Source organism: Podarcis cretensis, assembly GCF_951804945.1.
Source record: "Podarcis cretensis genome assembly, chromosome: 1".
Lineage (NCBI taxonomy): Eukaryota > Metazoa > Chordata > Lepidosauria > Squamata > Lacertidae > Podarcis > Podarcis cretensis.
Window position 1 is genome coordinate 88,343,407 of NC_137170.1, and position 27,400 is coordinate 88,370,806.

The 27,400-nt window shown below is 44.1% G+C and overlaps 1 protein-coding gene across 4 annotated transcripts in view; it reads right to left on the minus strand.

Annotated features, from left to right (window-relative positions):
• Window positions 1-26,233, minus strand: part of NHEJ1 (non-homologous end joining factor 1) — a 124,234-nt gene extending 98,001 nt beyond the window's left edge. The window contains exons 1-6 of one of the 4 annotated variants that reach the window (XM_079969373.1): window positions 25,786-26,226; window positions 23,573-23,671; window positions 22,906-23,095; window positions 20,549-20,758; window positions 17,314-17,452; window positions 14,530-14,588 (exon numbers count right to left, since the gene is read on the minus strand). In XM_079969373.1, coding sequence (XP_079825499.1) covers window positions 14,530-14,588; window positions 17,314-17,452; window positions 20,549-20,758; window positions 22,906-23,094 — 597 coding nt within the window. In that variant the 5' untranslated portion in view covers window position 23,095; window positions 23,573-23,671; window positions 25,786-26,226. Of the gene's footprint in view, window positions 1-14,529; window positions 14,589-17,313; window positions 17,453-20,548; window positions 20,759-22,905; window positions 23,096-23,572; window positions 23,672-25,017; window positions 25,113-25,785 lie in introns of those variants that run through there. The other 3 variants (XM_079969374.1, XM_079969376.1, XM_079969375.1) reach the window with 3 other exon arrangements.
• Between the last annotated feature and the right edge of the window lie 1,167 nt (window positions 26,234-27,400).

Genomic DNA, 27,400 nt, shown 5'->3' on the forward strand with positions numbered 1-27,400 from the left:
TGCTGAACTTCATGTCACAATGCTGAAAAACCAAAACGATTAGACTATAGATCATTTGTGGAACTAGCTAACCTGCTATAGCTCCCTAATAAATCACAGTTGCCTGACAAAACCCAGCAGTTCTGAGTTTCCTACCAGGTGTACTACTACCTTTGCTTCTGAGGTCCAGGATGGATATCAGGTTGTCTTGAGATGACTGTAGGTTTCTCTAGGTCCTCATTTATCCTGAGGTACTCCCCAATGTTCCTCAGAAGAAGTCTCTCCAGGGTCTGGGTCAGTAACCTCTTACTGCTACCTGGAAATGCCAAGTTCTAACATGGACATCAGCCTGCCTCTTTGTTACCACTGATGAGATACTACCACAACTATGCATTCAACACCCAATCCAGGCAGCAGGTGTGATTATGTATAGCACTGGAAGATGAAACTTACAATGACTGTAAAGCTACTTCTGCAATGCAACTGGCTAAGCATTCCCTGTGTCCTCCTAGGGCAACATACCAAAGAGCCATAAAAGCACCACAGCTCCCATATACAGCCTGCCCTGATCTCCCGGCTGTCCACACAGTCAATATTGTCAGATACTGGGTTGTGAACAGGACATAAGTGAAGTAAGATTTTGGTGCAAGGAATCTCTTATCACCTCAGACCTCTGCTTCTCTGGAGCTGCTTCTAACACCGCTCATTATGTGTAGCTGCATCAGCTGGGAGCCTGGGAAGCTTCCAGTGCAGGCATGTCCTAGAGCTAATAATCAGTTCAGAGGCCTGATCTGGACCTCCATGATCCCACAGATTTTGGCAGAAGTGGTAGCAAAAAGGAGACCAATTTAGACACAGCACTGGGGAAGACAAATCCCAGCACCCTGATGAGGATGCAAATTGCTCCCTCCCTAGTTACCTGATCAACCATTTGATGAGCAACTTCATTCCTCAGTTGTTCTGCGCTGGTAGGGTGTGGGTGGGTGTGCTGCCTGTTAGTATGTGAGTGTGTTCAGAATGGCCACACCCACTAGTGGCATGTGGTCCAGTTTGTTGTTGTTGTTTAGTCGTTTAGTCGTGTCTGACTCTTCGTGACCCCATGGACCAGAGAACGCCAGGCACTCCTGTCCTCCACTGCCCCCCGCAGCTTGGTCAGACTCATGCTGGTAACCTCGAAAACACTATCCAACCATCTCGTCCTCTGTCGCCCCCTTCTCCTTGTGCCCTCCATCTTTCCCAACATCAGGGTCTTCTCCAGGGAGTCTTCTCTTCTCATGAGGTGGCCAAAGTACTGGAGCCTCAGCTTCACAATCTGTCCTTCCAGTGAGCACTCAGGGCTGATTTCCTTCAGAATGGTTTGATCTTCTTGCAGTCCATGGGACTCTCAAGAGTCTCCTCCAGCACCATAATTCAAAAGCATCAATTCTTCGGCGATCAGCCTTCTTTATGGTCCAGCTCTCACTTCCATACATCACTACTGGGAAAACCATAGCTTTAACTATACGGACCTTTGTTGGTCCAGTTAGCTATGGGCAAGTGTGAAACTCTAGCTAAAATAAAAAAGTTAGCCACCTCTGCCATACAGGAGAGAGAAACCTTTTAGCTTGATGCCTCTCCCAACTTTAAGTGCCCTCTTGTACTTTCTCTTCTCCCATCTCCTAAACAGCCAAATAATATTCATAATTGCAAATATGAAATATATGAAAATAGGCTTCGTATTGCCTCATTGTTTTCAAATGACAGGGGGCAGGGTTTGTCAAATGCTCAGATCGGATCCTCAGAAATGTGCTGGTCACCTTACTGTGAAGCCAGGAGAATTGGGAATGGCCAAATTTTTCTCTCCCTCTCTCACAATGCTAGAACTTGGGCATCATCCAAGGAAGCATAATAGTAGGAGATTCAGGACAAACAAAAGGAAGTACTTCTTCACAGAAGGTATATTTGTAACGCAAGGTGTGGTGATAGCCACTAACGTAAACGTAAAGGTATCCCTGACCGTTGGGTCCAGTCGCAGATGACTCTGGGGTTGCAGCGCTCATCTCACTTTATTGGCCAAGGGAGTCGGCATACAGCTTCCGCATCATGTGGCCAGCATGACTAAGCCGCTTCTGGCAAACCAGAGCAGCACATGGAAACGCCATTTACCTTCGCGCCGGAGCAGTACCTATTTATCTACTTGCACTGAGTGCTTTCGAACTGCTAGGTTGGCAGGAGCAGGGACCAAGCAACGGGAGCTCACACCGTCACGGGGATTTGAACCATCGACCCTCTGACTGCCAAGCCCTAGGCTCTGTGGTTAGGTGTCCCTAACTTAGATGGCTTTAAAGGTGGATTGGGCAAATTCATAGAGGACAAGGTTATCAATAGCTACTAGCTATGATGGTGAAATATTAGCTCCAGTGTGCCTCTGAATATCATTGGTTAAGAAACATTACACTCATGTCTTGCTTGTGGGCTTCTGAGAGGCCTCTGGTTGGCCACTAGGAGAAACATAGTGCTAGACAAGATAGCTCTTTGGTTTGATCCGGTATGGCTCTTTTTAAGTTCTTAATATGTCACTAAGCAATCTATAAGAAACTGTGGGCTACCAAGTCATACAAGAGGCTTCTGTTGATTCTCTTAAGACCAGGCAGCTTGTCTGAGGGGTACAAGTAATGCCCTACAACACCCTTCCTGTCCAAAAGCAAAGTCAGGTGAGTCAGTATCCTTGGGCAATCAACGAAAGGAGACATGTTCTCATCCCCCAGAGGAGTTCCAAGGGAGTGGAAGGCCAATTTGTCTCCAGTGGTAGCTTGGTCAGCCACAACACCCTTTGATATGGAGGTGTTAGGCTAACTACAGCACCCACCTCTTGACCATATTTACATCTACACATCAGAGCAGTAAAAGTATATAAACACTACAGATGTACATGCATGCAGGTCTGTCTCCCTTTAAATAAATATTGGCACGCTGTAAAAATAATAATGCATTGTACACATGTGTACACTGCCAGACTAATATTCCTTGTCTGGGTGGCTACAACATATATATTCCAGGGATGGGGTAGGGGAGTCACACAACCGCACAGGCAAGACCATCAGTGAAGCAGCTCACACGCATTTGGAAAAGTAGAGGTACAAATAGAGGAACCCACAAATGGTCCAGTATCCTGCCACTGAGGACATCTATGGAGGACAGCACACTACAGATAGGCCTAATCCACTGACAACTTGACAGTATCTCTTTAATATGGAGAGCATCTTCTTTGCAGTGTTTCCTTCAACCCACAGAGGTACATATATAGTCTCAGGAGGTAGATACAAATGAACACAGATGGGGAAATGGAATGACAAAAAGCAGGGTAGAACAACATGGAGGGGTCCTTGTTTCAAACACTAGCAAGAAGTCCAGTTTCCTGTTATGCCTTGATTCAGACCTTGTCCTATTTCATGGAAGAGCTATGAAAATCAAACATGAGCACAGAACTCACTTATGACAGCAAATGTGGACAAATAACTTTTTCCAAACAGTGCAATTAACTTCAACAGATATGCCTGCCACCAATTGATAAAATTAAACCAATATTATATTTGTTTTGCTGCAAAACGATTTTAAAGACCTGTATCCATTTCCCCCTAGGGCAGGCAATAGACAATGAGCCTGAAATTATTGAAGTCATATTTGCTAGATCTTTACACTTTGGAAATTTGGTCCTTTCCAGTCAAGTTCACCCAGCACACATCCCTGCAAAGTCCCACTAGCATTCAACCAACCTTCTGCTTCAAAATGTGTTCACTAGTTTTCCTGCTGCAGGAATCCAAAGCTGTACCATTACATTAAGATAAAGAACACAAGAAGCATCATTACAAACACAGAGAAGGTGGCAGCAAGTAGCTATTACTGGCAGAAAGATCAGTACAAAGTGTTATTAAATGTTGTATGGCTCTGATTTGTCACATGCCATGGATACCTCTTTACAAATTAATCCACCCCAGGCAGAACTTGGCACATTCTGCCCCTTCCACCAGATCCAAATTCTATACATAATTTATACATCTGGGTTTTTACCTAGACATTTGCAAAAAGGTGAGGAAAGTTATAATCAATGACAAGGAAAGGAAAGGCAGAGAGCTAATAGAAGGGTGCTCTACCTCTCTCTCCCTTTTGACAGCTGCTGGAAGTCATATGCAAGGACCCCTTTGATTTCTGAGCCTTACAGAAAACACTGACTGCTCATTTTCATACTACCCACTGAAGCATAGCCTGTATATCACACTGCAGAGAACACAAATAAGATCTGTCCGTGGATGCTTACACACAAAAGATCAGGATCTTCTTGTTCCTCTTGCCTGCATTTTCTTCTTCTGCACTGGAATAAGATTGTCAGCTTATTCTAATCCCAGAAAGGCCAGCTATTGCTTATTGGAGTGGGGGAATATGTACAGGCCTGCAATCTAATCCACTATGCTTCTTTCCTTTATCTAACAACAACAACAACAACAACAACAACAACAACAAGAAAGTCAACACACTTTCATGCTCTGGTATTGAGAGGAAAGGAGAGAGATTTAAGAGTTCATCAGCTGTCCTTGCATCAGAGAGAATGTTTGTGCCTTAAGAGTAGGAGGACTGGATTCTATTCATGGTATGCCTTGGAAAGAAAGGCAACAAGGCCTTTCCTGGCCAGCACTAGCAGCTGGGGCATGGCCAGAAGCCCTCAAATATTAAATGACGTAAGTGCTGAACACATGGGGAATAGCCACTGCCCCAGCTCCAGAATTGGCCAGCCCGCACATCCTCCACCCTGCAAGGAACACAAGCAGAGTACCCCATTCAGATGCTCACTATGGTGATTCACTCCACATTTCAAGAATGGATCCCATAGAAAGGAACCCAGGTTTGGCAGAAGTACACCCCAGGACAGCAGCCAACAGCAGCCTTGCTGCTCCTGCCACTGGGGTTTGTTCTCAAGCTTGTGGTCTGGCCTCTATTTCAGGGGCTGCTGTGCCCAGTCTGGTTTCAGCAGCATGCAGCCCAGCTGACTCACAAGCCAGGGTAAACGGTCTGTGGTTCCTGCTCCACGCCAACTCCCTCCTCACCTGATTATGGCTAAATCAATAAATAAATACAGCGGCTCACCCTCTGAAAGACGCCTGGATGGCAAACAAATGGGGTAGGAGAGCCATAAGAACATGCCAAGTGGGAGCATGAATACATACACAACCCCGTACATAACTAGCTTGGGCAACTCTATACTGAGTCACTGATGCAGGTAATAATTACCCTTCCACAATATTGACAATATTATGCATTGACAGAACCTTTCTGTTCCATTTCATGGGCTCACCTGCACCTTTCCATGTCAGTCTACCTTTCACCAAGGTTGTTTTTCTAGTTGCCCTATATATAGGACCAGCTGTAGGATCTTTTCATTTGTGGAAAAAGTGTAAGGAGGGCTAAGTGTGCTTTGTGCTTTTTTTAAAACAAGAAAAAAGAAAATATGGCTTCTGCAGCCTAATAGTGCAAATTAAAATATGCTAGCTGTGTGGGACAATGACATAGGCAAGACACTGAAATCCTACTCCCTGGCCACTGGAAACCCTTAATTGCTTAATGCTCCGCTTCTGAGATTTCACCAGGTGTTGACCACACACTTCCAGGCTGGTTTGAAGTTCAGTGCCAGAGCACTTGTTGTGAAAGCAGAAGGTCCCTTTCAATCCCTAATATCTCAAGGGAGGACTGGGAATGATTCCTGTCAGAATCCCTGGAAATTCATTCCCAGTAGATAAAACTGAGCTAGATGGACCAATTGGTACAAGGCAGCTTCCCAAGGTCTGATTTGCAACAGTTTAACTACAATTTAACACACACAAGCATTTTGCTACTTCCCTTGCGCCTGATTATGCTGTGCAGGGGAGAAACAAGGCAGATTCCAGCTTCTCAAAGTGCAAACATGAGCTCGTGGTGTCTTTCTCCTCAAACAAGCCATAAGCAGAAGCCAATGTGTATTCAATGGCTTACTGCTCACGGTTTACACATCACGACAAGCAAACTCATAGAACATGGGAAGCTGCCTTGCATTGTCAGACCACTGGGTCCATCTAGCTCAGTACTGCCAGCAAAGATAGGCAGCATCTCTCCAGGGTTTCAGATAGGGAGCCCCTCTCAGCCTTACCTGGAGATGCTGAGAGTTGAACCAGGGATCTTCTGCTTGCAAAGTGGATGCTCTACCTTTGCCCAACTCCAACCTGTTTCCTCCCCCTTGCATATTAAACCATACAGTTTAATGTAGCATGCAAAATGGGCTGGTCTTCCTGTGTTCCCACGTCTGCATGTTTTCACAGTCATAGGATCTAGAAACTTCAAAAAACAAACCAACGAACCATGATGATCAGGTTAGTATCAAAGATTTTGTACTTGTGTGGGATCGCAGAACACACACAGTCCTAAATGTTAGAGCCAATTTAAAGGTGTAGAAGTAGCATCTGGTACTATGCATTTTAGACTATACTTCTTCTGAATATACTACTACTATACTACTCTAACACCTCTTTTCCTATATTGAGCTGCAGATCCTTCCTTGCATCGTTTATTCTTTCATCATCAGATTGGGCATTGCTTTCCTTTTGGTGTTGAGGTTTTTCTCAAAAGGCAAAGTAGGGGTTGGGCAGTTCCGCCTTCTCTCTGTCACCCAATACTGTATAATTTTTCCATCTTCTCCACACAGAAGACCAACTATTTGCTTATTATTCTTATTCTGAACACAGCCAATGAATTTTTTAAAAAATTATTTTTAACCTCTCTTGCAAGTTTGAGCTCATTCTGAGCTTAAGAAAACTTGACCTTATCCCTGCCAACTGTTGGCTACTCGAGTATATTCTTCCTTCATGGTTTCCCGATTCTTACATTTCTTATATATGCTCTTCTTAAATCTCAGCTCACCTGCAAGCCCCTTATGCAGCCACACTAGTTTCTTTAGGTGCCTCACACTTTTCTTTCTTGCTGGAATTGTCTGCAGTTGTATCTTCAATAGTTCACCTTTAAGAAACTCCCATCCATCTTGGACTCTTCTCTTTGAGTATTTGTTGGACCTTATACTCTTGGCAGAGTTTGAGTTCCAACAGATATTGGGGTAGTTGAAGTCTCTTACCACTACTATATTTCTTCTTTTTTGAATATTTGGTAATCTGCTGTAGGAAGGCATCATCCAAATATTCAGTCTAGCTTGGAGGTCTATAGCTTACAACCTCAGTGCCACTGTTGTTTCCCTCTCCTACAATTTTTACCCATATCCTCTCAATCTGTATTCCATTTTCCAAATGGATGTCTTCATAAGTGTACACATCCTTTACATATAATGCTGCTACTCCTCCCCTCTTGACTCCTGTATTCCTTTTGAATAGGTCATTCACCTCAATTTCTACATTCCAGTCATGATTCTCATCCTACCAAGTTTCAGTAATGCCTATTAGCTCATGTTTGCCATCCTGTACTGAGAGCTCATATTTATCTTGCTTATTTCTCTGTTAGTATAGAGAAAACTACAGTCTACGGTCTGAATAATTTGTATCTTTCCCTCCTGTTAGGAGTTCAAAGCAGCATACAAGGGTTTTTCTCCATTTTTATTCTCACAAGGTCTCTGTGAGGAAGGTTAGTAGGCTGAGAGACAGAATTTGGCCCAAAGTCACTCAGGAAGCTTTAGAGTTAAGTACCACTATTTTTGAAAGTTGCTTTGAGTTGCTTTTAAAAGTAATTAATAAATTCAATAAATAATAATAGTTCACAGAGAAGGATGCATCAAAATATTTATTGAATACTCAGCTTGTGGATAATTTCCTAGCAAGGATAATTTCCTAGCAAAGGTTGCTAATAACTCTTTTTTTAAGAAAAAGGGGGGGTAGGTAGAATCATAATTTTAAAAAGCTAGTCCCTTCCCCCCCTTTATCCCAAACTCACAGCCAAGTGATACAGGAGATGGCCAAGAGAAATTCTACAAGACATTTGCTTGCCAACTGTTGCAGGTGGTGCCCCTCAGCCATGGAAATTGCCATGTTTTCCCAGCAAACCCAGCTCCCATGCTTCTCTAGGCTGCAAACCACAGCCACCTTTTGCTAATGAAAACCATTCCCCAGAAGGAAGGAGGTGACAGGAACAGTAGCTTCCTCTCCCTCCCTCTGCAAATGGAGCTGGCAAACGGAGTGAAGGTCACTGCCACGGCCATCTGTAATGCAGGAGGATCACTGCTGCCTGCCAAACAATAGCTGCTTCTCTCAAGGAGAATATTTTTAGCACCAATAAAAATGACAGTGTGGTGAGCTGGGCAACAAGCAGGCAGGTGCTAGGTGAGGCCAGGCTGAGCATTTCAGCGACCTGGGAAATCCAGGGAAGCAGGGCTTTTCCCAGAACTGTCCTACCCAGAGTTTTCTACTTATGTGCCATCTAAGCCAGTATGAGACAGCCCCAAACTAAAAAGGAAGAACCCTCACCCTGCTGTCCCAAGCCTACTTCCCAACACAAAATAATTTAGGCCACTCTCAGAGGAATCCCATATTGATCCTTCTAGTTCAGTATTATCTAACTCACCAGGGTTTCTGACAACAGCCTTTCCTAGCCCTACCTGAAGATACCAGGGATTGAAACGGGGGCCTTCAGCATCCAAAACATACAGGTCTACATTACTTATTATTGTTATCACCACCAACATTTCTAGGTTAGATTACTGCAACACACTATATGTAAGGCCGCCTCTAAAATTCAGCTGGTGCAGAATTTAGTGGCCAGGTTGCTCACTTGGACAAGACAATTTGAGCATATTACACCAATCCTGACCTGACTACACTGGCTGCCAATTAGTTTCTGGGCCCAATTCAAAGTGCTGGTTTTGATCTATATAGTTCTAAATGGTGCAGGACTGCAATACTTCAAGGACTGCCTCTCCCAATATGAACCAAACCAGACCCTGTGACCATCATCTGAGGCCCTTCATGAGAGGTCTGGAGGGGGTAACACAAGAACGGGCCTTTTCTGCAGTGGCTCCTCATTTGTGGAAAACTCTCCCCATGGAGGCTCACCTGATGCCTTCATTACATATCTTTAGCTGCCAGGCAAAAACATTTCTCTTCAATCACGCATTCTGCTGATTAACATTCTATGGCTTTTAAAATGTGTTTGTGGGAGGGGGTTATCAGTTTGTTTTTGTTTTATTCTGTATTATGTATTCTCATTTTGTATTTTTCTGTTGTGAACCACCCTGGGATCTTCAGCTGAAGGGCGGTATACAAATGTAATAAATCATCATCATCATCATCTATCCACTATATAGTATAAAACCAACATATAAGTGTTATGGATTCCCCCAAATAACTGTAATTTGCAAAGGTGTTGAGGATGTTAGAAATCCTTAGTATCTCTCACAAAATTATAGTTCACAGAGTCCTCTGGGAATGATCATTCAATCATTTTAACAGCACAGTTGTAATTGTGTGTATTCAGAAGGAAGTCCTATTGAAATCAATGGAGCTTATTTCCAAGCAAGTGGTGTTAAGATTGCAGCTGAAGTCTAAGAATTAAAAGTCATATGTACATAGATATGTATATGCCACTAACATTCCTTCCACACTCTTTCTAGCCCCTACAACAAGCATGGCAGTGCCAAAGTGACTTCCCAGATCAGGTCTCCCAATTCCTCCCTCCACAATCCCCAGGAGACTTTCAAGACACTGACGTGCACCCCTTGTCTAGCCCTCTTAACCCTAATCCAGGGGAGGGAACCCCCTCCTCCTCCTCCCTCCGTTGTGCTAACAGCAGCTTTGACCCAGTGCTTACTGACGTCAGTGGGAGGGTGCTCTTCTGCAGATGTCCACACTCCCTGCTCTATCACTCACTTAGCCTGCCCAGCTACAGCAGTGACGGACACACTGGGGAGCCGCCTGTTTGTTTATCTTCCTCTTCAGCATTGCTTATTTTGATGGCACATCCTTCTGGTCCAGCCCAGGTTGACCCATGAGCCCTCCACATCCTGTTTGCTGGAGCTAACTGCGCAGAGACGGACAAAGGTGCAGCACAAAAGTCAGGACCATGGTACACAAAAATATTCTGGGGAAATATTCTTGGGGACAGGCTATATTTGAATCAACAGTTACTTGCAAATGAGCAGCTAAGACAAATGTGGTTCCGGACCAAGGTCCAGGCTTGCTGTGCAGCTTGAAGAATTATAGGTACAATAGCTCTTTGCTGCCCAGACTTGTGTCTACCAGTAAGCAGGCTGCAGCACAAAATGCCCAGAAAAAAAGCCTCCTACAGAGCAGCATAAGAAAAGTAGAATAGGGAACAGCAGCTGCCCTTACCTGGCATGAAAACCCTTAAGGACTGCACAGAAGTAGAGGTCTTCAGACAGTATTCATGCACTGAAGAAAGATTAGCATGCATTGCTGAGTACTGCCTACCCTTCCTCCATCAACACATTCTCCAATAACCCAACAACTCATCTAAGTCTCAAAAGGAACTCCTAAAACCCTGTCTGCAAATAGCCTCAAGACATATTATTAGAATCTCTGTCAAAATAAAAAAATTAAAGCCACCTAGAATAGCCTCCCTTTTCTCTTCTGGACTCTTACTAGGGCCAGGAAAGAACAGGTGCTCTTTTTCATTACCTTTCATAAAAAGGAAAACACATTTATTATTATCCATCCCTCTTCTGAAGGGAAACTGCCCTTCCAGTCTCTTGACATCTTTCATTCTATGCTCAGCACCCTCTTCAACTTGTCTTCAATTTCTCAATGCACCAGGCCCACAGCAGCTGGTCTCACCTACCAAATTGGGCACTGAACCACCAATCCTTGTTTTCTCAGCTCAGCTTTCCACTCAGTTGTATACACTATGGGTGTGATTGTGCAATGGAGTTTCCACTTCTCTATAACTGAGTCCCTTCCTCAAAAAAAAAAAGGAAAAAAAGATGGCCCAGAAGGATCAGAAGAACCCCTGTAACAGCATGTGGGGGGAGGAGAGGGAGAAATTGCTATTTTTGGCAAGCCAAAAAGTTTCCCTGATGTAATGATAGCCTTAGTGTGACACTAAATTCCTCCCTTCGTATAGTAGCCCTTCATAAGCTATTAAGTTTCATACAGGGCAGACACACTGAAATTAATGGACCTAACTTAGTCATATTCATTAATTTCAGTGGGTCTACTCCAAGGAAAACCTAGCTGAAAACCACCCCAATTTTACTTTTGGAAGTGTCCCAGACAATTGTGTCAAAAACTTAAGTCGATAATTTAAAAAGGTCTGCAACTTCATCCTCTGAATTTGAACAAAGGAAACTGCTTTATACTAAAAAAGTCAGGCCATTGGTTCATTTAGCTCAGCATTGTTTACAACACTGACTGGAAATGGCTCTCCAGAGTCTCAGGCAGGGAGAGATCTTCCCCAGCCCTACTTGGGAGGTTCCAGTGATGGAACCTGGGACCTTTTGCATGGAAAGCATGCATTCTACCACTGAAATATTGGAAGTAGGCTACCCTGATGTCCACTAACTAGCATCATACATTCACAGGAGTATAGCTGTCAGCTACACCCTAGACAGGTCTGCACAATGTATGACCCACCAAACCAAATGCTGTCCAGAAGGAAGACAGGAAAACCAGAAGATACAAAGGTCCTGGTAGGATGCCATACATGGCTGGTGGCCTACTTTTAGTCTGGTGGGTGACTAGTTGCACAGGCCTAATTTAAAGGAAGTGGCAATATTATCATAGAATAATGAAGTTGAATGGGATCTTAGAGATCATCCAATCCAGCCTTCTGCTTGGTGTTGGATTCTTACAGCATCTGACAGATGGCAGTCCAGTTTGTGTCTTAAATATCTCCAGGGAAGGAAAGCCCATTATCTCCAGAGGCAATCTGGAAATTTCCCCTAATATTTAGCCAAAATCTGCTTCCCTGCAATATCCATCCATTGGTTCTAGTGCTGCACTCTGGAATCCTGTCCCTATTATCATAAAACAATTACTGTATTTTTCGCCCTATAGGACGCACTTTTCCCCCTCCAAAAACGAAGGGGAAATGTGTGTGTGTCCTATGAGGCGAATGCAGGCTACGTGCAGCTCTCCGCAAGCCGTGGGAGCCTGGCGCTGGGCTCCCACGGCTTGTGGAGAGTTGCCTGCATGCCGAAGCCTGGGCACGCTGAGCTCAGCGCACCCGGGCTTCGAACCTCCCGCAGCTCTCCGCAAGCCATGGGAGCCCGGGGCTGGGCTCCCATGGCTTGTGGAGAGCTGCCTGTTCTGGGGGCTGGGGTCGGGGGAAGCTCGGGCTTTCCCTGCCCCAGCCCCGCGCCTGGGGGAAAAATAATTTTTCCCCCTTTATCCCCCCCCCAAAAAAAAAATTAGGTGCGCCTTATGGGCCGGTGCGTTCTATGGGGCGAAAAATACGGTACTACTGAAACATACACACACCAGTCATTTGACCGACCTTGGATAGACAAGTGTGGAAAAAATGGAAGGACTGTCCAGAGCTTGCCAATTGGCAACTTTCACAGAAAGCCAAAGACCATGTTTACTGCTCTTCACATCATGGTTTGGCTGATAAATGTCTTCTGTAGGATTTGACTTTTGCCCTTATTACTCCTTTATTCATTCTAAAATCAAGATGTCTCAGTCCCTAGGTAATTCTCATGGGCTGTTGCGTTTCCCCTGGAAGCTCCAACCAATTACACATAAGAGCCCTACTACTGATTACATAGTCTTGCAACTGACCCTCTTTAAGCTTGCCTTAAATTCCAATTCACACTTGAACATATAAACAAATCCCAACTTTAGGCTTTGTGATCCCACATTTGCTTAGCATGACCCTTAAAACAGTCCTTCCAATACAGGCTCTTTCTCAAGGCCACTTTGCACATAGTTCTTTTGACACAGAGATTAACCTTGACCAGTGTGAACAGCACAGCAGTTTGAGCCCTGGCACGTGCCAATATAACCAACACACAGAGAGAGAACCCCAACTTTCCATCTCTTTCAAGTGCATGCCAACAGACCTTACTCTATAACCCTCCACTCCTCAGCCTTCAGGGAATAAGAAACTTTCAGTCACGGCACGTGGCATTGGAAAGAGAGCATGAAATCACTGCAGCCGGTAAGAGTAGGAGCGTGGGAAAATTCCACAAGCCACTTCCTATGACATGAATTACAAGCTTGTACATTGTTAAGAGCGGTGAAACTCTGGGGGCTCTGATACATAATCAGCAAGCTCCTATGCTGAAACCCCGACAGACAGGTGTGCATATTGCTTAGGCGTAACCTCTCCTTGAGCTCAAACCAGCAGCCATGTTCTGGAGCAAATAAGTAAAAAAGGGCTGCTAAGGGACCTGCTCCAAACAGAACAAGCTCATAAACACTAACATCAATACCCTGGTGGTTGGGTATCAGCAGATAATGATACACACAAAATGTAGACAATCCACATGGGCCAAGATGGCCTAAGAGCAAGAGCCAACCACTTCAGACACCACTAAATGCATAGCACTCTATAAATGTTGGCATTAGCATAGGACTTCATTTGCTGCTTATTTTAACTAGAATATGGAAGAGGCAGAAAACCAACCAACATGGAGATAAGATGGCAAGGGGGAGGAGAGTAGTTACTGCCCAGAAGAAAAATGGCAAAATGGGAAGAATGGAGTTGGAAAGGGGTACACTCCATAAAAGCAATAAGGAATGTTCAGGATTCTCAACTCTGACTGCTGGAAAACAGTCTTAACACCTGCTTTATCAAGAACAGCAGAAAAGCTAATAAGGGTAAATGGGATTTGCTTGCATAGGGGAAATGGGAAGCTTCAGTGCTAGCACTGGTGGGAAGGGCGTAAAAAAATTACTTGACAAATGTACAGATGCCATCATTTTGTCCAAATGTATAGTACAAACTAAGTGCCACAGTTCCCCAGAGATTATTGGGAATGGTAACTGGTGAGGTTAGAGGGATTTCCAATAGAGATCCCTAGCTTCATCTCATAAAATTACAGTCCCTGGGATTCCCTGAGACACAGTATGTCTAATAAATCAGTTTTACATTTGCAGGAGAGATATGCCCTAAATAAATTCTCACTTAGATTCCATATTAATCCAAGCTCTGTGACACAATCACATATTATGCTAACTGCAGCTTAACCTAGCACAACACAACAATGGCTCATTTACTCTGGCACTTCACAACATGACTGTACAACAGATTGGAAAGACAGCATTACACAAACCTATGCTAAACTAATCATACCTGCCTACAGTTAACCAAAACCAAAGCACACCTACATGGCACAGTCATGCTCATGCATGTATAGCTGCAGTTCATGATGCCTATTAGTATAACTTTACAGGGAGAAGAAGAACCAACCAGAGGCAAGGGAAGAAGGAAACCAGTGAAGAATTGGAGAATCAAAATATCCCACTGGCAGACCACCACAACCAGAAGCTCTGAGTACATGTCACTACTGCCTACAATACTACCATTTACCAAATTAATTAGGAGAAGCAATTTATCCTATACAAGAACTTAATGAAAACATGAAGATTCTTGTACCTTAGTCTCAAATGTCTGTAGGAAAGATTCTTCATTGAAAGGTTCTGTCTTTAAACGTTCTGCAAGAGAAGTACCAACAATAGAAGAGTGAGTGGTGCTCCAATCTGGCCAGGTATACAAGCTCTCTTTATTCTTCAGATGCTACATTACCTTGGAAATAGCTATATATCACCTATTGAAAGATAACTCAAGCAATCTTATCCCATTCCCACCTGAGAACACACAAAGATTAGTCAACACCCTTTTCCTGTGTCAAGCCCACAGCTAGGCACTGAGTGATTCAACTGGTATATACCTGGGTACAACTGCATCTAACTATGTCAACATGATGTAATATGTATGGCCTGATGCATAGTGTTAAACCCAAGAGACTGAAGTTCAAACCCCAGTTCAAACAAAGGCTCCACAAGGGAGTCTGGAAAACTCTCTCTCAGCCCACTCCTCTGCTAATAGGGACAACCTACCTCACAGGGTTGGTGTAAAGAAAAATGAAAAGGGTGAATAAGAGGACCATGCTACATAGGTAATGACTAGTAAACCTCCAAGAAGAGAGCGCTTTACACCTCGCTCCCAGGAAGGGGCCTGAGGTCAGTGGTCTATCTAGGGCAACTGAGGACAAATGTAACACATCTGTGTTACATCCTATTTCCTAGCTCTGAGAACAGAGAGCTCTCCCCTGTGGGGATAGAACATATCTCCGGTTCTCTGTGCCTCAGGAAATCCCTGGCCCAACTCAGCCTGTCATTTTAGACTAATATAGAAGTGGGGTATGACAAGTCACATGTATGGAGTTCAGTCTTTGTAAAAGATCCAACTGTGCAAAATACCACCTCTACCTAAATAAATGCAAGAAAGCACAGCTGCGTGCATGTGTACATGCACATATATAGGAACCATGTCAGACCCCTTGTTCTTTGAGCCAATGATGTAAGATCTTGCACTACCTGATAATTAAAAAAGGAAATTGGAATCTAAGACCAACTTTCCCTGTCCAAAATGAGGTTCAAGCAGATACCCAGAGATGGCAACTTGTCCAGGAAGGTGTAACCCTGGTAATGTATGACCTGCAGAGAGCCTTATTCTTGTCCTAGGTTTCCAAGGTAACTTGCCATTTCTTCTCCCTTATAGCACTGGATGGTCTCAGACTGAAGCAGTGGTTTTTGATGGACTAAAATGTTGTCTGCTGTTAGCTGTGCTGTCAAAACTTGTAGATGCTGTTACTGGTGGCTGTTTTGTATATTTTTAAAGATTTGTGTGTGGCTTTGTGTAAATGTGTTTTATTATAATGTGTTTTTTCTATGCTTGGTATTCTACTCATTTGTCTGTAATGCAAGGATTACTGCTAGCGCAATGGGACTTCCCCCTTCCCCTCCTGTTTTCCCCAGATCTGATACAGAGGGTTGGGAACCCCAAAAACAGATTTTGAGGCACACAGGGGGAAGGGAGGGAAGTTCTATTGTGCAAGCAGAAATTCTTGCCCAGACAGAACTACTTCTTAGCACAGTTGAATAAAACCCCATGCTCTTATATATGTTGTACATCACTTGAATACCTTTTTGTGTAATGCGTTCAATTAATAAAAATAAGAATAATTGTGAAGGCCCATTTCACAAGTGGCAGATATCTGCAAGCTGTATAAACAATCAGTGAGAACAGTGGTTGGCATCTGCTCAAAGAGACTGTGCAAAGAACAAGCCATACCAAATTAGAAGTTCTGATCCACTTTCCCCAGCAATTACCAAGTGGGGTGGGGAAAAGGGGACACTTAAGATGATATGACAATCAATCACACTACATGGTTGTACAGAGGAAGAGCAGGGCAACACAAGGCCTCCTCTGCTGTCCCAGAGTACATACTAAACCTTGAACACACATCACTGGCACAACCCAATCCCTGACTGGCTAATCTGAATCTTTCCATTCTCTGGGGTTTAACAGCCAGCAATGGAATCCCTCCCTACCCCCAAAAGTATCTGAACAGAACACCTGTAGGCTTATCTGCAACTTTGCAGGGGGTAAGAAGAACCAGGCCTTATGAGGAATGGTTGAAGGAGCTGCGTATGTTTATCTTGGAAAAGAGGAGACTGAGAAGAGATATGATAGCTATCTTCAAATATCTTAAGGACTGCTACACAGAAGATGGAGCAAGATTGTTTTCCCCTGCTCGGAGGGTAGGACATGAACCAATGGCTTCAAGTTACAAGAAAGGATATTCCAACTAAACATCAAGAACTGATGGTAAGAGCTGTTTGATAGTGGAACAGACTCCCTTGGGAGGTTGTAGACTCTCCTTCATTGGAGGTTTTTAAAGCAAAGGTTGGATGCTTTAGTTGAGATTCCTGCATTATAGGGGGTTGGACTAGATGACCCTTTGTGGTCCCTTCTGATCTTTGATTCAGGGAGCCCCCATTTGCTCCAAATGCTTGCAGAGCTTCTACAGAGCAGAAAGAACAGCCTGACTCCACTCAAGCTCCTTTACAAGCTGGCACTGGCCCCAGCCTCCTGGGTTGCAGCCAGATGCTCAAAGGAAAGGAAAGAGCCCTTTGGCTAGCCCCCAAGCATTTCAGCTACTGGTCAGTGTCCAGCTCTTTCCACCTTCAGGGCACTGACCCCAAAGCTTCTGGTTAATAGTCTGGAGCAGCTGTGTGTGAAATCCAGGTCAGGATGGCTAATGGCCAAAGACTGCATGCTCGGTGCCAGCCATGAGGAAGGAAGGAAGGAAGGAAGGAAGGAAGCTTGTGTCCCAAAGTGGAGCAGAGTGCAGGCAGCACCCTCCCTCCTTACCTCGACTGAGAGTAGCCCCACTCTCCCGGTAGTCTTCGATCTCGGCATCCTTTCGGAGCAACAAAGATGCCAGCTCCTGCACTTGACTCTGCAACACCAAGCTCATCGCCATCAGGGGCTGCACAAGGTGGTGGAACACCTGTCATAGGGCACAGAAAAGAAGGGCAAGGGTCAACAAGCAGCAATGAGAGTAAAGGGCCTGGTGCCAGCCATGGTCATTTAAACCAAGCACAGGGATGACAAAAGTGCCAATGAAGCCACACACTATCTTCCGCTCCATCCCCTTCAGAGAGGGACACTATAAGAACCAGCAAATGTATATTTGCAAATGAGAAGGAAAAGCTCTGCCATGTGCCATAAACTCTATTTGGGACACTGCCATGATCAATAATGGTCCTCAGACTACAGTAGCAGAGTTCTCTGCCTTTTTTGTTGTTTGCCACAAGAGGGCTCTGCAACAAGGTTTTCAACCTGGTCATTTAAAAATAAAAGCTCGTGCTGGACTTTGAGTGAGAAAGGTGCAATTCAGACCTAGAGCTCATCCAGACTTGCCTGTGCCCTGTCACTTTCCCCCTGAGTGAATCTGATGTTTACTGCTGAATCAGAGCAAACGTCTTTCAAGTTTTCTCTGGATGATGTTTACTCTGATTTACTGCAAAAGAATGGATTTTCCGGGAGAAAGCAGTAGGACAAGGGCAAAACTGTTTGGATCCATGACTAGAAAGCTTGGGACAAGCAGAAAACTACCTGAACCCATGCTTTCTAGGCATGGGGCAAGCGCAAGTCTGTATGAGCCCCTAGTCTCTGCTGTTCCAGCACCTCCCAGAAAGCTGCATGAGAAAAAGCAAGGCTCATGAAACATATATTTCACACTGTAGCTGAAAAGAGAGATGTTAAAATCAAGGTGCAGAATAAATATTTACCCTCAAAGCATTATGGCATCAAGGTCTGAAATACTCTATGGATTCTTGAGCTGTACTTGCCATCATGGAATATGGACTTTGGAACAATATGCTTGCTCCCTAAAAAGTCCTAATTAGCTCTGTTTTAATCGGAATAAAAGAAAATCCGCCCACCTTGGGAAACAAGAAAAACCTCAACTGTCAGCCAAAATACTGGTTGCATACACCATCCGAGACATAAAGTAAGTGGTGAAAAAGCTAAAATTAGATGTGGAAGAGCTATGGCATGCAGCTGGGCAGCCCTGGAACACTCAGTTCTCAACTGATTCTAACATTTAGGGACCAATGCCTGCCAGACAGGGAAGAAAGAAGAGATATGCCACATTGGGGAACTCAATCAACCTGCCCAGGCAGCTTTCCCCAGACAGAGCTGTTACATTTCACAGCATAAAAGTGCAAAAAACAAATACCTGAGTTAGTAACCCAGTAGCATAACTCAGTAGAATATCTAAAAGTGCAAGGTCCATCAAACACTTGACAGCTGACAAGAGATGCAGAATGATGCATAAGCAATACATAAAATAGCTATTAACTCCCAAGTGCTAGTGCTCTTCTGAAATAGCACCAGCCTAGAAAGCTACATTATCTCAAAAAGGTGTTTAGGTTCTATACAGCTGTCTGTTATTTTACTTTTTAAAAAAGCATGTCTCTCATGCTCTCTGAGATGCAAGTAATAACAAATCTCAAGTGAAATAACACAACTAAATTCTGTATCTCTAGGCCAGTCAGAAGAGAATGTTACCTGGGTATGCAGTGCCCCCTGGTGCACACATGGCAAAACTGTAACCAGTCAGCTAAAAACTATATGAGAGCAGAGCATTTAGGCATTTATCTGAGCAAAGCTGGTCCTAAGACGACATCTGCTTCCACATCCTAAGTAGTATTATGTAAACAGACAGACAAAACATACAGAGCAGGAAAGCAGCACTCTGCAACTGAGCAGAGGATGGCATAGGATGAGATGCCATCCAGAGACACTAAAGCAAACATTAAAAAAACAGAATGCAATTTTCTAGTTTCCAGGCAGCCTAAAAAACAGTAGTCTAATATTTTCAAACCTGGGGCCCACTTTCAGCCAAATATTCATTATGGACTCATTTGTTAATGTTTTACCATTTAAATGCTTGGTGGTAGTGTCACCAGCATAACACCTTAAGTGAGGCATGGATAGCCAACATGGTGTCCTCCAGATATTTACTGGCTTACAATTCCCATCATCTCTGGCCATTGGCCATGCTGACCTGGGCTGATGGGAGTAGAGCCCAACAACATCTGGAGGGCACCACATTGGCTACCCCTGCATTAAGGTGTTCAAGAAATTGGCTCCAATTCTCACATTGTATTAGGTCTCACACTCTACTACAAGGATCTGCTTTTTGGCAGGTGATGGCTGATGCAAGTACAGTGATACCTCAGTGTAATAGTTCTAGGGGTTGCTCGTGCGTAAACTGGCGCCACACCTGGCTGGGTTGCCTGAGTGAACCTTTTCCGTCCGGACAGCCACTCGCCCGTGGCTGTCTCAATCGCTGGCAGAATCCGTCAGTGGGCGTTTCTTGAACTTCTTCCAGCAAAGAAGCTCTTTGACGCCTAGTCTCCGCCTACTCTCCCTGCGCGGAAGCCTTCTGCGCAAGGAGGGTGTGGGCAGCGGGGGACCTGTGCTCTCCCCGCTGGTCCCCGGCGAGGAGTCATGGGACCGCCTCGCCGATTCCCCCATCTGCCCCCCTTCTCCACTGGTGCTACGCTGATTTCCTTCCCCAGAAGATGGGCTGCTTCTCCCCATCCCGGGACGCTCTCCAGAATCCCTCTGGAGCCCTCTCCCTCTGGCTCCAATGGCAGTTCCCTGACACTCAGGTTAAGAACTTAATTCGTTCTGGAGGTCCATTCTTAACCTGAAACTGTTCTTAACCTTAATCTGTAACCTGAAGCATCTGTAACCTGAAGTGTCTGTAACCCGAGGTACCACTGTACACAATCCTACACTTTAATAACAAGCAGATCCAGAGCATTTGCCAATTAACTGATAAGCAGGGCTGAAACCAAAACCATGACTATGAAGGGGAAGCTATATCCTCAGAACATCTCAGCTAATAGCTAAGAATTATTCCATTAATCCATTTGCTGGTCTGTGCCTAGAATCCTCTTAGATCTAGGCAAACATATCTGAGTTTCTTATCGTCACTCAAATATCTTTATCCCTTCCCTGGAAGATCCAGAAACCAAGAAGTACTCCACTAAAGCACTGACCTTCCTTCTCAATCCAAGAGCCAACTCACCATCTTAACAGGTGCTGCTGAACAACGGAAATCCCAGTAGAAGGGTAGCCCTGAGAGCTCACTCTTCACACGAAGAGTCAGTGTGCTGCAGCTGAGCTGGCAGGAGAAGATGGTAGAACTGCTCTTTTCTCCTTCCAGAAGGGGACATATCAGACTGCGCAGGCGGCTCAGGAAGGAGGATACATGAGCTGTCAAACGCTTATTTAGCTCCTGGATGAGATTTCAAAAAATACAATGAGACTGTATTATTCAATAAAGTTATATTTTTTAAAAAAAGAGATGGGGGCAAAATTACTAATGCCCACAGAAGACTGGGCAGGAGTTTCCCCACTTTCTCCTCCCTCTTCCCCACCCCCACCCTGCCAGTGGATAACATTGAAAGGTGTGTGCACACACCTGCTGTCCAGAAGATCCCAGAAACCACGCTAAAGGCATTTCTGCAAAATATGTGTGCATCTGAGGCTTATTTGTTTCCTGTTTATTTCTATTGTGCTCCATCTCTAGAGATATGGAATGAGTAAGAACATTTTTTAAAAAATACATAATAAAAACGAAAGACCTAATATTGCAAAAATTGCTTTCCTAATAGTTTTGTCAGGAACCTAGGAAGCTGCCTTCTATTGAGTTAGACCACTGGGTCTAGTTACTCAGTATTGTGTACACTGACTGGAAGCAGTCCTCCAGGTTTTCAGACAGGTAATATTCCCATCTCTACAGGGAGCCATTGGGGATTGAACCTGGCAGCTTCTGCATGCTTTGCCACTGAGCTGCAGCACTTTCCCTTGTTGCAAGGATATTGCATCTTCTAAGCATTCAATGTACAATAACCTGTACTTGAGAAAACTCTACTCTACTCATTGGCAACTTGGAATATGGAAGTATGAGTGCTAACAGACACCTACTGGATATGGGTTGTGGTGAAGTCATTAAGAGTATTGAACTTGAATCCAGAAGATTAAGGTTCAAATTAACACTCAGTCATAAAGCTCATTGGATAACCTTGGGCCAGTCACTCTCTTTCAGCCCAACCTACATAATAGGGTTGTTTTGTAGATAAAATGGGAATAGAAAGAACCATAAACATCACTTTGAGCTCCTTGGAGATAAGGTGGAATATAAATAAATAATAATAATAATAATAATAATAATAATAATAATAATAAATTTTATTTATATCCCGCCCTCCCCAGCCGAAGCCGGGCTCAGGGCGGCTAACAATAATCAAATAATCAACAATCAAATAATCACACATTCTAAAAATATTTCATTATAAAAATTAATTAAAATCAAATTAATGGCAACCGATTAAGCAAAATTCTGTGCAGGTTGCCAGAGGAGGGAGTCAGGCTGCGCCCTGACCAAAGGCCTGGTGGAACAACTCTGTCTTGCAGACCCTGCGGAAAGATGTCAGGTCCCGCAGGGCCCTAGTCTCTAGTGACAGAGCGTTCCACCAGATTGGAGCCGCAGCCGAGAAGGCCCTGGCTCTAGTTGAGGCCAGCCTAACCTCTCTGAGGCCTGGGACCTTGAGGATGTTATTATTTGCAGACCGTAGGTTTCTCTGTGGGGCATACCAGGAGAGGCGGTCCCGTAGGTACGAGGGTCCTAGGCCGTATAGGGCTTTAAAGGTTAAAACCAGCACCTTAAACCTGATCCTGTACTCCACCGGGAGCCAGTGCAGCTGGTATAGTACCGGATGAATGTGATCTCGCAGCGAAGACCCTATAAGGAGTCTCGCCGCGGCATTCTGCACCCGCTGGAGTTTCTGGGTCAGTTAGATGAATGTTAGATGAAAAATAAAATTTCTGAGAAGTGATGATTCCACACAAAATCCCCAGTCACACTCTGGGCTCATCTGCACTTCCTTTTGTCCCATGATTTCACCTACAGTATTAGTCCTGTGATTTCCAGTCATGGGTCCAAGAGGTTCTTTTTTCGTCCTGCCACTTTCCCCAGGAATGAAAGTTAACTCACATAAAATCCAACTGATGTTTGTTCCAATTCAGAAGTAAACAGCAGGTTCTCCCACGGAAAGCTGTGGGACAAATAAAAAGAACCTCTCAGGCCCACGACTAGAAATCACGTGACAAACAGAAGTGTGGATGAGCCCTCTATGCCACTTTGAGATTCTTTTTAGTTTTAGTGAAGGCTTCTACTGATTTGGAGGCTGTGCCTACTGATAGGATAGCAGTCGCAGTGTAAGAATGCAGAACATTTACAAAACAGGGCTAGTGACAAACAAGAATGTATTGTCTGTGCAGAATTGCCTTGTTAAGGTTTCTTTTAAGCCTGAGCTGATAGAATAGCTGCTGAGGTGGATATACCATGTGCACATTTCACAACCCTAATTCTTTACTTACCTTTGATCTCTGTTGTATCACCTCAGTATCTACCTTTTCGTACCACATACTGCTGAGGTCAGAAAGGAGCAAGGCATAGCCAGCATCTCCAAACCAAACCTTAATCATCAGTTTTGTGGACTCATCAAAGCAGACTGAAGTCCAGGGCTGCAGGAGGAGTCTGTTTTCTGGGTCCTCAGTCCCCTCCATCCTATAACAATAATGAAATACACTTTTATACACTTAATCACATTATTTCTACATGGTAAACAAATTGAAGCCCTTCTGTGATGCCTAATCCTCATTTTTTAAGAAAGAAAAAAATGAGGGACATCTGAGTCATGGAACTCCCACATAAGATCAAGTTTGGCCCTTCATCAGCTGGCATATGCAACATTCCTAGTGTGGCAGAGGAACCTCAATCATAAGGACAGACTGCTAGATCAGGCGGCCAAAGCCATCTAGTCAAGCATCCTGTCCTCATAGTAGCCAACCAGATGCATGGGAACCTCCAAGCAAAGCCTGAACACAACAGCATTCCCCAACCTGTGATTTCAATATACGAGTATTCAGAGGCATACTGCTTCCGACAGTGCAGCACTGGCAGGAGAACCTGCTGGATGGCTGGAAAAAGAGCATGTGAACCAGGAGTGATTTGCTATGAAAAGAATTCCAGGTGTGTACCCACCTACACCACAGCAGCCAAATGTGGAAGAGTTTCTTTTCCTCTCTCTCTCTCTTTCTTCTCAGGTGGGTTGTAAGCTACTTCTCCCTTCTTATAATGCCACTGGGAAAGCAGAAAAGGCATTTTGTTTATCTGTTGTTGACATTTTGCACAAAAGATTAACAAGAGGAGATAAGAGAATAGAAGAACCAACACTTTCTTTAACTAACTTAGGCAAACGGGGCAGTGATGCGCCTGGGTTCTCTACTGCCCAAGGTGAGGAGGGGTACTAGGTGAAGAATGTGGCAGCCTTTCTGCTTACAGTTACTCTCCTGAGATGAGGGGGATTAAAGTGTTGCTGAATGGTGTTGGAAAAGTTGAGGATGGGGAAAAGGAAGTACTTTTTCACACAGTTCATAGATGAATTATAGAATTTGCTACCACAAGATGTAGTGATAGTCACCAGTCGTTTTAAAGGGGATCAGACAAATTTGTGGAGGATAAGACTATCCATTGCTAGCAACCATTATGGCTATATACTACTTCCACGGTCATAGGCAGTATGCCTCTGAATACTGGTTGCTGGGAATCACAAGTGGGAGGAATGCTGTTGCACTCAAATCCTGTTTGCAGGCTTCCCATACTGCTTCAGTGGCTTTCTGTTCTTCTTTCTTGTTCATATAGGTGATGGAATTATACCAGACTGGCATACATCTATCCAGTTTTGACCTTTAACCTGCTTCAGTTTGTAAGCCAGGTTTTTGACAAAGTCCCATTTACCAAACTTTTCCAAGCCAATTGTACATCATGGCTCCCTTCAGGCTTCACAAACACCCGGCCACTGTTTAAAAAGCTGCCATCAACAAATGTCCTTTAAGTTCTTGACTTTTTGGTCTAATTATATCCAATATATATATTCAGTAAGGCAAGCTTCGGGGCGATATCTATGGTCTGTCTTGTCATTCCCTCTATTTCCTTAAAAACTATAAACCAATATTCTTTTGCCAGCAGGGCTTTTCTTACGTGGGAGAAAACAGAGGGAGAGTGAAGTCAGTGCTTTGCTGCCCTTTCGCTCCCCTCTTCCTGCATCTAGTTCTTCAGGAGTGACTCATCAATTAGCCCCAAATAATTGTATAAGGTTGTAGTTATGATGACTGTACTTGTCTTGAGAGGGCAGAGGGGTGGCTCAAAACCTCTTTCTTACTTCTGCATAAATCTGAAGAGGCTCAAGCTGCAAGCATCCTGTTATTAAACATTTTAAAGCATACAAGGAAAAAAGGAGTGTGTTTGTTGATTTACTGATAGGCTTGTTGCTTAATACCCCATGAATACAAAAAGAGAAAGCATTGTCCCATTTGGTATCCTCCTTCCAGAGCCTCAAAATTCTGGGGTCCTCCTCGGAATTTTCCGCGGGTAAGGATTCCAACCTGAATCAGGGGAGTAATAATTGAATCCGGGCTACGAAATACCTTAACATACTGTGACTGGAAGCTGTGGAGGCGAGAAATGTTCTGAGGAAAGCCCAGCGCTACACCTTGGAACCAACCCTGACTAAATCCCACTGTCAAAACAAAATAAAAAAATTCCTTCCAGTAGCACTTTAAAGACCAACTAAGTTAGTTCTATTTAGAAGGGTCTGGTGACTTCTGTTTCAGTGTATCTGAAGAAGTGTGCATGCACACGAAAGCTCATACCTAGAACTAACTTAGTTGGTCTTTAAGGTGCTACTGGAAGGAATTTTTTTATTTTGTTTTGACTATGGCAGACCAACACGGCTACCTATCTATAACTGTAAATCCCACTGAACTGAAAATTGGGGTCGGTTCTCCCGCAAAGGCAAAATAGGGGCGGGCATTTAGCAACAACAACAGCCCTGCTGCTCCGACTCCACTCCCACAACCAGTTTTGCTCGGCCCGGGAGAGAAAGGGCCGCCTTTGGCGCTTCAAAATTCTAAGCTCCTTTCCAAGCCCAACCCTCGTCCCACATAAACACATAAACACGACATAGCCTCGCAGACCAGTACAGCACATGTAAACTACAATTCCCAGCGTGCCATTCTCGTCTCTAAAGGCATGCCGGATGATGTAGTCATGGAGATGCCTGCCTGCAGCCGGCCGGAATTAGGCCAAGACGGGAATTCCCGTCTTTCATCCCTCAAGTAACTGGGGCAGCGGTAGGAAACAGGCTGGGGGAAAACCTTATTATATTTTCTGTCTCCATTTACTTCCCGCCTTACCGTGACCTTCGGCTCCCACAGCAAGGAAAGTGAGGCCGCGCCGAGGAAGGGGGAGGAGATTCAGACGGCGCCGGAAACTCTCCTGTGGCTGCTGTTCCTCAGAAGCAGTTTCCCACCTATTTAATTTACGTTAAATCCGTCGGCGACCGTTGAAAGCGGGGGAGTTTCCCTCGTGTGGGTGCGCGCGCGTCATCCGCTCCTGAAGTATCGCAGTAAAAACAGAGCGAAGCTTCAAGAGCCAAATATCCTTGGCAATATAAAACGCAGTGCTGTTTATCATGTGAATATAAATAACACTATTGACAGATTATTATTATATTTGCCACTTTCAGTGAACATGGCGTTTCAAAAGAGTGTCCAAACGAAAACGAAAAGCTCCCTGCCTCAGGGTGCTTACAATCTAACCTTGCGATCCTAACAGTGTCTACCTATTTATTCTATCTTAATTGTGTCTGTCTATTTATTTATTTCGTAAAAATCACACAGCGCTTGATTGTAAAAAAATACAAAAGAAAAAAACAAATAGTTTACATGTTGACTCAGTCCTATTGAATTCAGTAGGGCTTGCAGGTAAAAGTGAGGCTAGAACTGCAGCCTACATTGCTGTTTGAGAGGTGTGAAACCTATGAGCAACTGAAGCCTGGCTATCCCTGTCTGGTAGGGTTAAAATATCAGCTTAAGTTTAAAAGGCGAGCTGAGGCTTAGAGTCCACTTCCACCTTGTGACAACCATAAGTTTGGTCCTTGAGGGAGAACTTCTCCCTCAAAACAGGTTGAACACCACTCCCCATGAATAGACTGCCTTTCAATAAGATGTTCCCAAAATGACATACAGCAAAACAAAAACAACAGTCAACTACGTTATCTGAGAAACAACAATAAAACTAACAGGTGATTCTTAAAACACCTAGCAAAATTTAAGTTTTCACTGCCCTTCTAAATGATGTTGCCAATGGGGTTGCTTTACATAGTAGGAGATTGGTATTTCATATGATGCCTCTGTTAGGGTTGCCATGTGTCCTCTTTTTGCAGGATACATCCTCTTTTTCCAGGGGAAAATTAGAGACAAATTGCATTTATTTGATTTGAATGGCTATCATAGCATTCTCTCTTTTGCTCTTCAAAATATGCCCACCCTGTTATCTTCTATGGTGTTGCATATATCTTAGGGTCAACCCTTTACTCCAGTTATGCTAGCTGAGTGGCCTTTGGAAGCAGTTTAAATGCCACTCTCTGCTAGTGGAGCAGGAACTAAGTCAACAGAATGATGGTTATGTCCAGTGCTGTTTTTCTAGAAAAAGATGTGTTGGAACTCACCATGAACCTTGTTCTCTTGTAATGGCAATGGTGCCCACCTGAGAGGTATCGGAACTGGGTTCTGGTGAATTCCAGCTGACAAAAAGCCCTGGTTATGTCAATGGAGCATAGGGCTGCCAATACATCTGGAATTTCCCAGACATTGCCGGGATTCATCCTTCTAAGATGGCGTCCAGGCAGAATTTTCAAAAAGCGCTTGAAACGTCTGGGGAAACCCAGGCGTATGGCAGTCCATATCGGAAGCTGTGTTTTTTTCCCAGCAATTTTTTATAAATACCTAAAAAACCCCACAATTTTGG